This window comes from Aythya fuligula, chromosome 5 (genome assembly GCF_009819795.1).
Source record: "Aythya fuligula isolate bAytFul2 chromosome 5, bAytFul2.pri, whole genome shotgun sequence".
NCBI lineage: Eukaryota > Metazoa > Chordata > Aves > Anseriformes > Anatidae > Aythya > Aythya fuligula.
In genome coordinates, this window is record NC_045563.1 from 53,997,290 (window position 1) to 54,008,624 (window position 11,335).

General features: G+C 39.7%; 1 protein-coding gene across 1 annotated transcript; it reads right to left on the reverse strand.

Moving 5' to 3' along the window:
• Positions 1-458: 458 nt before the first annotated feature.
• E2F8 (E2F transcription factor 8) lies at positions 459-11,055 on the reverse strand. Its single transcript, XM_032188553.1, has 13 exons — positions 11,011-11,055; positions 10,650-10,910; positions 10,225-10,381; positions 8,865-9,170; positions 8,059-8,220; positions 6,473-6,610; positions 5,938-6,147; positions 5,085-5,172; positions 4,295-4,799; positions 3,113-3,331; positions 2,147-2,279; positions 1,690-2,009; positions 459-1,008 (listed from the first exon to the last, which is right to left on the reverse strand). The coding sequence occupies exons 1-13, from the start codon at positions 11,053-11,055 to the stop codon at positions 835-837; spliced, it is 2,718 nt and encodes a 905-aa protein (XP_032044444.1). The 3' UTR covers positions 459-834.
• Positions 11,056-11,335: the final 280 nt, after the last annotated feature.

Sequence of the window (11,335 nt, forward strand, 5' to 3'; positions counted from 1 at the left end):
TAATATTACCTAGTCTTACTGAAACTGGCTGTTAGTGTGAGGCCCAAGCTATATAACTTCTCCATTCCTTAACACCTCAACTGCAGTTCATGGAATAGTCTAGGTACTTCTAATCCCACCTATCATGAGCATTTTCCTCTAATTGGTATAGGGAAGCTCTACAGAGAGTTGAAAAAGGGAGACTGAAGTACTTAAATGCACCTTTTTGATGAAATATCATTATGCCTTTGTTCAGATTATACACACCCCTAAAAAAAGAGTCCAGTACAGTGTGTTACTCAACTCCAGTAATTTAATTTCATTAAACAAAAAAACTGCCAAAATTTGACAGTTTGATGTAAGTTGAATCTGAACAAACTGATTTTACAATGCAGTATAAATAATTCTTAACTTATATAAAACTTGATTAAGATTCTTTTTACTAACTTTACAAAAGAGCATTATCAAACATTGGAGCAAAAGAAATTTCAACTATGGTCTTTTTGTTAAAACAAAATATGTACACACTCACAGTATTTTCTTTGTGCAAAATATGTACTGACAGACTGTACCTTTCTGTACAAAGGCAATTTCAGTTACTTTGCATAGCAGAAAAGCAACACAGAAAACACTAGATACATAACATTGCTGCTATAATTCCTTAAGTGAGTCCTTTGGAAAAAATATTAGACACTAACTTTCTCATTAAGAGCCAGTTTTAATTCTAAAGCATTAAGGCTATTCCAGTATTGCAGTCTTGCCAAAACATGTTTTGTCCATAATACAATTCATCATGTGCAGTGTGTTATCAGTAATTATGCCTGTTAACACAGTCAGCAATTTGATATCCCCAAACTAGTCTTCTGACACTTCAAGTTTTCGTTGAGGAATATATAGGGTTCCTTGAGAGGTTCTGTCAGTACCATCTGAGTTTGCAGACAGTGTAGATACTGTGTTTGGCCCTCCTGGTGTGCGGAAAAACATTTCTGTTGTTGTCTGGGGCTCTTCGGGTTCCTTTGGAACACTAGGCTAGAGAGGAGAGAGAGTTTACTTTCATTTAAGAAAAAAATTGAATTACAGTTTTAGGTTTCTGCAGGATATTAGCAAACAGTTTCCTGAAATTTTTAAATTAACAACTCTACAGAGAGAAATAAAACTATTTATTTTCCTTGAAATATGTATGTCTATACAAAATGGATTAAATGGAGAAACTGCTTTCTCAAATCTCCTATTTTTAGCTCAAACAGACCTTAGGCAATACAGTATTATATATATTACACAGAGAAAACTCCATGGGAAACAAGATTCTGTTATAATGCTCTGCTATCCTATGAATAAAAGCTACAGTTAAGTAGTAGTTGAGAGTAAATTAGGAAAGTATTGACAAGGAAAGACAAAGTAACAGATCTGTTACTTTAAGGATATATTATCTCAGGTTCATCCAAAATCTTCTAAGACAGTTGTCTCTTCACACCTTGTCATTCTCCAGCTGGCTCCACATCCTCAACAACTAGGATACGTGTTCTTCCTTTGTAACCTCTCACTTACATTGTACTTATGCTAGTCTTCACTGCTTTTTGTGGTCACTAGTGATTTATAAATCAAGATTGAAAAAATATTGGTTTAAAAAATTTACCTGCAGAAAGGAATTACTGCACTATTATTTCCCACTGGGCACGTGGTCAAAGAAGTTGCGATGTTTTTACTTACCTTTTCCTCTTGTAAGTTCGTGTTTTCTGAGCTGTGGTTACTATTTTCTGCTTTTGGAGAGATTGGTACATGCTGAAGAACAGGATTTGCAGGAACTTGCATACCAGCAGGTATTAGTCCTACATGTTGCAGTGTAAAGTTCAGAACTGAAGAATTTGGATTTTGGGCAGAACTGGTGTCGCTTGAATTGAGACAGGAGTTGCTTAGTACAGGTGCAGCAGCAGCTATAGAAGTTGGTGACAGCATTATATTCAGGGATGTTATGTGAAAAGCAGGAATGTTAACTGCTTTCAGTTCAGATGCTGTCACTGGAATGACACCTGAAACAGAAAAATCAAGCGTTGAAGGAATTAAGAATTGAGGCTCTTACACTGTGTCTTCTGGACCTGAGTAGGATCAGTCTGGCTCATTGTCCTTTGAACCAGGTAACTGTGTACCTATCTTGTTTAGTACTCACCAGCAGGGGGTGAGCTGAAGGAACTGTGCTGTAACGAACATATCCCAGCTTTCTCTTTATTAGAAAGGCTTGCTTTATTGCCATGGTGGGTGCACTGAGTAAGAGGAATAAGGTAGCCAGATGGAAAAAAGCTCTGAAAAAGAAAGACAACGACACACCTTTACCCCAAAGATGTAACAAACACGCAAGTATTTCTACAAAGTTGTATTCCCCTTGCCACCACCTTATTCTTTATCCTCCCTATGACCAGGATCCTATATTCCATGCCTGTACTAACTTCTGACTGAAGATAGTCTCAGCCACACATTGCCAAACAAGGCTGTTCAAGTCCCCAGAAATCAACTGGCTCAATTCCCAGATGATATCCTGGGAGAGGAACTGTCAGTCCACACAGTACAATTAGGCTTGACAAAAGAAATCCTTATGTGGAATACTACTTTTGGACAGAAGAAGCACCTGGACTCTGTAGTCATCATGTCATCTCATTCCAGGATTGTGTTTTTTTTTTACGACATTGTTATACAATCCTTTTGCTTTTACAAGGTCTGTTTTTGTCAGCAGAACTGTTCTTGATATTCAAGTTCTCTGTAGCAGGAAGTCTTAAGTGCAGAACACAGAATTTTACATAGATTCCACTGTAAATGAAAGTATTTGAAATGAAATGCACACAAACAACAGTCTAGGAAGGTATAGTATCTTAGCATTGCCTCTGTCTGCTTAGGCTTAGTTGTCTTCATCCCAATCAAAGCCTGAAAGTCATTTTACTACTTCTTATGTGTGTACTTAATTCAGACATAGAATGGCCCTACATTAAGTAAGTTTTTTTCTTAAAGCACACTAAAGATAATCCAACTAAAGGCAATCTATATAGATGTAGTTCATTACAATTCTGTTTCTTTTGCAAATTGTTCCAAGTAGTGTTTTTCTAGGTAACAACAATCTGTTGCGGTCTCTGACAAAGCTTACCTCATGAGCAGGAATGGCAAATGCCACAGGAATGTCTTGTTTAGGTTTGGTTCTGGTGTCATCTTCTGGAGCATCTGCTCTTTTACATTGGTCAGAGCAACTTGCCACACTTAGGTCTAATGTTTCAGATTCATTCTGTTTCTCTTCCTGGAAATTGTCCATTTCACAATTCATTTGTGAGCCACTGGAAGGTGGTCTTTCATTTTTAACAGACTCTCCCTTTAAAAAAAGTATATATGAAAACAAAGGTAGACATTGGGAAGGACTTGACATTCTCAATTACAGGTCTACGACAACATTCATATGTTTGAAAAGAGAGTTTGTGCTATAAAAACTTGTAGTCAGTAAGAGAAACAGTTCTATGTGATCCCCTCTTACTCCTTCACAGCAGGCGGATAGTTGGTACCACACACAGCCACACCACTCTGGTGACATTTCACAGCTGTTTTGACAAGCACAATTTAAAGCAGACTGATAATTTACAGACACTAAAACATTCAGCAACTGAGGAGTGGAAAATGATCCAGACCTAGTTTCTACAACCACATCAAGTCTATCTGAACCTCTTGTTCTCTTACTGTGCTGTATTATTATGCCTAAAACGTTAACAAAGTACAACGCCGGATAGAAATACTTAGAAGGTGTCAGGATGTGGGGGATGTTACCTGTCCAGTAACTCTCATGAGTCTACTTTTCCTCCCAACACCTTCAAAGCCAAGAATGAATGTCAGCCCTTCTACAAAGATGAGTAACCTGAACTGCTCCAGAATCATATTCTTAAGTGGGTAAGTCTTGAAAAAATGTTTTGGGAGTTGTTTCTTTCTGAAGATATCTGTACACTTTGACACCTTCTCAGAAACAGCAGACAATTACAACTTCATCTTTTAACTGTTTGCATACCCTCCAAAATTATTCCTCAAAGGTAAAAGAACAGGTATTCTGAAATTCCAGTACAGAATATTTATACTGCAAGAGTTATACAAGTCTGTAGCACAAATGCCTCTATAGTCAGCTAAAGGATTATGTATTTATAAGGTTACTCCCATGTCTGGCTTCTTTACGATTAATTTACAAATTGGACAACATTGGGCAGGCTCCTAAACCAGTTTGAAATAAGAAGGTGGCACCATCTTTAGGCTATAGAACAGGTTAAAAACCAACCAACCAAACAAAAAAACTTACCACAGAAGTATCAGGGCTTTCCTCATCACTTCTATACTTTTTAATCAAATTATTCTCTTGTAATGCTTGTGATCTTTTAAGGCACCTCTGTGATGAAGATTCAGATTGCATAGATGTCATGGACTTTGGTGGATCATCTGCAGCTATGTGATTGTCCACTTCCTTGGTGGTTACTTCATTTAAGACTTTTGAATTAATACTCTTAATTCCTGTCACATTAGCACATGGTAGAGGCTGTAACGTGAAACTTGGGCTGTATGTTGTCACAGTGTGGGCTTGGGAAGGATGCAGGTATATTGCGTATGAAACGCCAGAATGAGTCTGAGGTAGTATTACTGGTGATACTGAACTGTGGCTCGGAGGTAAGACACCTAGTGGCTGAGTGAGAACTGACTTCTGAGAGGGTGCTGCAGTGTGAGTTTCGGGCTTGGGGGCTACCTCAGGTGAGGACGGATTATTTTCCAAAGTAGATCTTGGCAATTTCATTTTCATCCCTTTTGCTTTCCTTAAGAAGAAAAAAAAAAGAAACTAACAAATATGCCCAAACATGTATTTTAATACCTTCATTCAGAAATACCCTGACTAATTATTTTCTGTAATACTAAGACTTAACACGAACTTGAGTGTCTCAATCCACTGAACAGAAAATAGTAAGTAAAAAAAAAATAGCCTGCACCATCAGGGCTTATTGTTTTTTGCAGACTATTGCCTGACTCAAAAGAAGTATAGTTTGAACTTAATGGTCAGTGACAAAATACAACTTGTCAGTATAACACTTCTGCAAACTTACTTTGATGGTCCTTCCAGCTGATGTTGAGCGATCGCTGCAAGCTGAGACATTTTACTTGTGTAAGCTGATAAATTTTGATCAGTACCTGCTGCAAGGGGGAAAACAAAACAGATGATGTACCAAACGTGTAAGTTTTCTACCTTGAGATGGCATTATTTAATATGGCATACAAGTTTAATGAGAAGAAACTAAGACTCCGTGCTATCTATAAATTCCAACCCAGACTTGATTTGATCAATTGGATAGTAACTTACATCAAAAAAATATTAAAGCCTCAGCTTTTTTTTTTTTCTCTCCTTCGAAGAAAACACTTAACAAGAACACAAACATAGATAGGTAATTTTCTGGCAATTTTATGGAAGACAGAACTCCTGAGATAGCAAGATATAAAATGTAGCTTCCGCAACCAGCCACAGTTAAAAACAGTTCATAGAGAAAGATACAACATCTAGAAAATAAACTATACTGCACAAAGTCTGTAACCAGTAATGTTTACATTGCAACTGCAACAGCACAGCACAAGCTGTGATGGGATTTCATCCATTAAAACTAGAAAGAGTTCTAATAATTGCAGAGCTTATTCACTGAACATGGATTATTTTAGATTTGTTTTCACTATCAATATTCTAATGCATCCATTTTACAGGGAATATGTATTTCTGCCATCTTGTCTATTTCAGACTTTTTCAAACATATTTTTGTTGTAAGCAGGCATACTCATGCATCCCCATCTCCTATGAGATGATGGCAAGCCTGGATATTTAATGCAAAACTCTATGTCCAAGTCAGAAACATACTCAGGAAAAAAAAAAACAAACAAACAAGAAAACAAATGCAGTTTGTAGCTACATACTTGTGCTTATTTTAACTGGACTGGCTGGAGCAGATTGGATCTTCCTTCTATCATTTTCTATACTTTTAACTAACTTTATTAGGGACGGATGCCGAGTGAAGTTCTGCTTGACGCTTGAAGGAAAGAGATTTTTTGAACACTGCTCTCTGGAAGCGATGCGTTCTGAAACATGTGGAATGGAGGTTGCAGAAGTTGTTTCAAGTTTTGTGTCTAAAAAGCAGAAGAAACAGAAGAGTAAGTATGTATCACATGCAGATCCAGTAATGAAAAGCAATTATTTGCACCTAGCTTATAAATATTGAAGTACTAGCAGCAGCAAAAATGGAAATGCAAGAGTCACGATATAGGAGTATGTGCTATGTGGAAATATATTGGACATTCCAAGAAATACTAATGTGCTATGTTGTTGAGGAGCAAGTACAATGTGACTGTCAAAGACTCTCTGCCTAGTTTACTGTCTTTTGGTAAAAGATTTTCAAAATGAAGAAGAAAGCCCAACAATCAGCAGATCAAAAGAAGATGACGTGTAACCTACCCTGAATACTTGGCAAGACCTCAGGTCCCGTCCATTTGAATGCTGGTTTCCTACCTCTCTCCTCTGTAACGTGAACTTTCTTGATAAGCTCAAGGCTACTGAGAACATTTGCTATGTCATAAAGTCTTCTAATTTTGGCTGAAATAAAAGAAAACAAATGTAAGTTGTAGTGATTTTTATTAGCAAGATAGCATGGATCAGATTAAAAATCTGACAATGGCCTTTTAGCAGCTGAAAGGAAAAACCTTCCTAATTTATTTATGAAAATTATTTTATGGTACAGGCATTTGTGCTATAAAATAACGTATCATAAAATTTGAAGTGGAATGACATAAAGATCTATAAATCTATATAGTGGTAAAAATATTATGCTAAATGTAGAAAAACACATTTTCAAAACAAGTTAGGCTTTGTATACTGGCCAAACCTACACAAATTCTATAGTGAAAACCAGCAACATCTAAAGCAGGTGTACATATGCAAGGAAGAACACGAAAAGCATGGAGAAGAGACACACTGAACTCCAACAGGATGATCATCCTGCGTGTTTTTAACTGTGTTCAGGTTCAACCATTATGAAAAAGTTTTAGGCAGTAGTAGAACCACAAGTGAATTGTTTAACCACTCAGAATGTGCTTAATCCAAAGCTTCTGCTACTGAAAATTTAAAGTCTAGCAAGTCACAGAACTTCAGACTGCGCTTCTTAACCAAGAAGATGGTAAAATGCGATACCGGAAGTATTAACACATGGATGGCACAGCATGAAAACGTTAGCAAGACATAGATGTTATGGAGGAAGAAGAACAAATGAAAACTAACAAAAAAACACTACCCACACGCACTGTTTTGCCAAGATGCAATGGAAAGGAAATTATGAACTGAAACCAGCGAGGACCGGTCTGTTGCATAGTTTCACCAAAAAAAAAAAAAAAAAAAAAAAAAAAAAGCCTGAGAAGCAAGGAAGGATGTAATTTTCAATGAAATGTGAAATTAATTCTTAATGCCTCAAGAGCAGGCACATTTTCAATTAATATAGATATACCGGCCTGGACCTAGAAGTACCTTTACGTTTGAATGGTGAGCAAGAGGAGGAAACGTGCAGGGAACTGAAAGCAGGGCAAAAGAATGAAGAAATAATTGGCAGTTACAACATGGGGTTTCGCTTCCTCAAGCGTTTAAGCTATTAACAAGACTTCTAAAGCATTTCTTTAGATTTCCATCGAGTAAGTTATATGACCAGAACACGGATTTGCATGATGCTAAGAAACGTTTGCTGAAATGATGCCCATCTCTGTCACAGATTGCTGGAGAAATCGTTACCGATAAGCGGACGTTACTTCACCATGAGAGGATTCCATGGACTTCTCTTACATGGTGTGTATGAATGACAGTGTACAGGTGGATCCCTAATAAAAACTGTGCACGGAGCTTATTGGGTTTTTGGAAGTTCAAATACAAATGGTAGTAAGATGACAACATTTTATACTACATAATCTTGTACTAGATATAGCTCATTTAGCTTACACTGTGTGTTTCTATTTAAAGCATGATCAAAAAGCAAACAGGAACAGTAGCATTTTACTTACTTTTGAACTTGCTTTTATCTAAGTCTTCTAACTGATCTTCTCCAATCAAGATTTTAGCAGCAACTTCAAGGCTTACTATTTGAGGAGTTGATACAAGAAACAGCATCACAAATTTCTGACTCATCACTCGTAAAGACTTGTCTTTCCTGCTATTTACTGATGCTGCAGCAGACAGGAAAAAAGGATTAAAGCAGTAAGTGATGTGGCAGCTACAAACGCTTTTAAAAACACCGAAGAAATCTGCCAGTAACAATGCTGAGAACAAACAGTACGGCAATTAGGCAGGACCAACACGGACTCCAGCATTGAGTCTCTACATGGCAAGAATCAGGTCATTAGGTGGATAGCATGTCTAACTACACAGCAGTGTGTGGTGTCTCCCTTGGTATACCTTTCCTATCATCTGACTTGGACTCTCAGAGATGTTTAACTGTAGATTGTATAACAAATTTAACAAGTGTTAGTGAGCATTTCTCCCATGAATCAAACCTAAATTTTAAAAATTAATAATTTATGGTGTCATGTAGACTTTTGGCTTCTGCAAAATCCTGCAGTTTGATTATATGTTGAGCGTGTTTGTTAGTTTCACCTGTTGTTCCCCCCTTGTTCTTGAGCCCTAAAAGTAAAACACATGTAAGAATCAAATAGGACAACTAGAAGAAAGTAGAGCCTTCCTCCAACCACGAACAGATGTGGTGCTTTTCAGGCAGTAGTGTTTTAGAAAAAAATACCAATGTTTTTTTCATGGGCATAGATACTTATAATCATGAGTACATATTCTTCTTGGCATTGTAGAGAAATATTACCAGCACGAAATTCCATTCCTGGGAGCTCGACAAAACACATTTCTGAATTCTCATTTGAGACAAAAGACCTCGGCATTTCTTCGTTTCTTTCACCATCTAAATCAAATTCATGCTCATACTCTCTTTTCTTGATCATCTGAATTTGTTGTGTGTATTTGTTCTCTTCTCCAACTTTTTTCAAGGTCTGCAAGGTTTTGGTGAGATTATGTCGCCCGTGCCAAGCATATCTGTTTTTGGCAAGGCGTCTCACCATGTGTAGGCTCTCTAGCACGTTCACGATATCATATATTCGTCTACGTTCAACATCTAAAATAAAGAAAAAAAAAAAGGAAGATCAATATGATATCTTTACTACATAAAATACTTTATTTCATTCATTTACCTGATACACAGCTTGCACAGAAAAATGAAGTTTCCCATACTTCTTCCTCCTAATATAATTCTCAGGTGTTTTCACCAACTCCTAAGTACCAACTTGACAGAAAATAAATCTTACAGATCTTGCGGGCAAGAAAACAATTCTTGCTTCAGACATGGCAAGGACTTGCTCTTCCAGACCAAGTTATTCTTGTACTTGTATGTCTTGTATTGTAGACCAAATTCTTCTTGGTCTAGAGTACAGCTTAAGAACTAAAGCTCACTGTTACCAGTAATATCATTAGATGGGTCTCAATACAGACTAAAAAAAGCATTTTTAATTATTCACTGCATCAATTTTAGATTGCCTTGTTAAATACTCTTGGAAACTCACAGTAAAAAACATACTGGCCTTTTCTGTTGTCTATTCAATTCTCATTTTTGAGTAGGTGTTTTTTAACAGATGATATTTTGTACAGAAGTGTATGGATAGTATTTGCAGTTCATCCAATCTGCAGGATACTGTATTCTCATAGCTCTTACAAGAAGAAAAAGCTTCAGCTGCTAGCAACTTGGACTCTCAACAGATCATTGGTGCGATACAAGATAGCAGAAAGTAGTTTCTTGCTTTGATGTCATGATTGGACAGGAAACTGTGGGCTCAGCATCAGAAATGCTAGCTCCTGACATAGAAAAGTCAGCCACGAATCTTAGCCATCGTTTCTAGGTTCAAAAAATGCAACTGGTTATTTGTGGTATCTGCAGTAATGTAGATGTTTAATCTCAAACATTATTCAGAGCGTCTTGATTCAGTTCACTAAGTGAACCTGAGCTTCTTAAAAGAACTGTGGTAAGAACGAAGGCTGTAAAGCGGTGTTTAGGTAAATGTGAGAGTACACAGCGAGCATTCAAAATGTTATGGAACAAGAAAGTAATAAACACAGAAGGGTGGTTTACTGGCACATTTGCATGAGGACGTATAATGGCATATACAGCAACTTACTGAGCTCTTCAGCTACTTCATCAAGGCAAATGTAAGTGTTCTCTGCAGTGCTGGGGTAATCAGGATATCGGGCTAGGAATTTATGACACAGTAACCCTAGGCTTTTCTCCTTGCGACTTGGTTGCAATTTTTCGTATTCATCACCAGAGAAGTGCTCCTATGCAGAAATAAGAAGAGACCTTGAAACATTTTACAATGAGTGTGTGAATGTATACATTGAACAGCTTGGTTGTGGGCAGCTGTGGAAGAAACATTCTGGGTGTTGCGTGTAACAGTGTGACGCTGTTGGTTACATTTATAAAGGCTGTAAAGTCAGAGCTGGAAAGGAAGAGTTGCGGCGTGTTGGCTTGGAGGTTTTTATACGGAATAGTCTTCAGCTAAGGGTTTATTTTTTTAAAGAAGAAGAGGAGACCTTCAGAGCGTACCTGCGTGCAGCACTGGGGCTGCAGGCCGTCCCCCGCGGCGCCTGACAGCTCCTTCCTGCGCTCCCGGCTGCGGATCTCGGGGCTGGCGGCGCTGATCAGCACCTTCAGGTTGGCGGTGGGCGTCCAGGGCTCCGCGGGCAGCCCGTCCTCGGGCTTCGGCGGGGTGGCGAGCGGCTGGCAGCCGGGCTGCAGCTCCGCCAGCACGGAGGGCGAGGCGGCCGCTTGCTTCCGCGGGGTGCCGGGCGGGGCGGGACGGTTCTCCTGCGCCACGGGGAGCGGAGCGCGGTCAGGCGCCGAGCCGCGGGGCTGCCGGCCCGGCCGAGCCCTGCCCGAGCTCCCCCCGCCGCCCCCAGCCCCCTACCTTGTCCTTGTCCCTGTCCTTGTCCCTGTCCTCGGCCGCCTGCATCCTGCCGGGGGCACGGCGCTCGGCCTGCGGGGACACAGCCGTGAGGCGGCGGCGCCCCCCCTGCGGCACCCACCGGCGCCTCCCGCCTCTGGGCCCGGCCCGCGCCCAACGGCCCGGCCCCGCCCCGCCCATTGGGTGCTGCTGGCGGGCGGGGCGTGGCGGGAGCCGCTTTAAACACCGGGCGCTGCTGCTGCGGTGGCGGCAACAACACCGCCCCCAGCAGCAGCAGCGGCAGCAGCGGCAGCAGCGCCGCCGATTTGAATCGAAGGCGCTGAAGCCG

What these genes read in the sequence shown, in the direction of transcription:
- E2F8 (XM_032188553.1), bottom strand. Translation starts at nt 11,055, where the DNA reads ATGCAGGCGGCCGAGGACAGGGACAAGGACAGGGACAAGGACAAG. An exon ending in AGGAATGGAATTTCGTGCTG is followed by an intron (nt 8,221 to 8,864) that starts GTAATATTTCTC and finishes TGTCTGCTGCAG; the next exon opens with CATCAGTAAATAGCAGGAAA. An exon ending in GGTCTTGCCAAGTATTCAGG is followed by an intron (nt 6,148 to 6,472) that starts GTAGGTTACACG and finishes TCTGCTTTTTAG; the next exon opens with ACACAAAACTTGAAACAACT.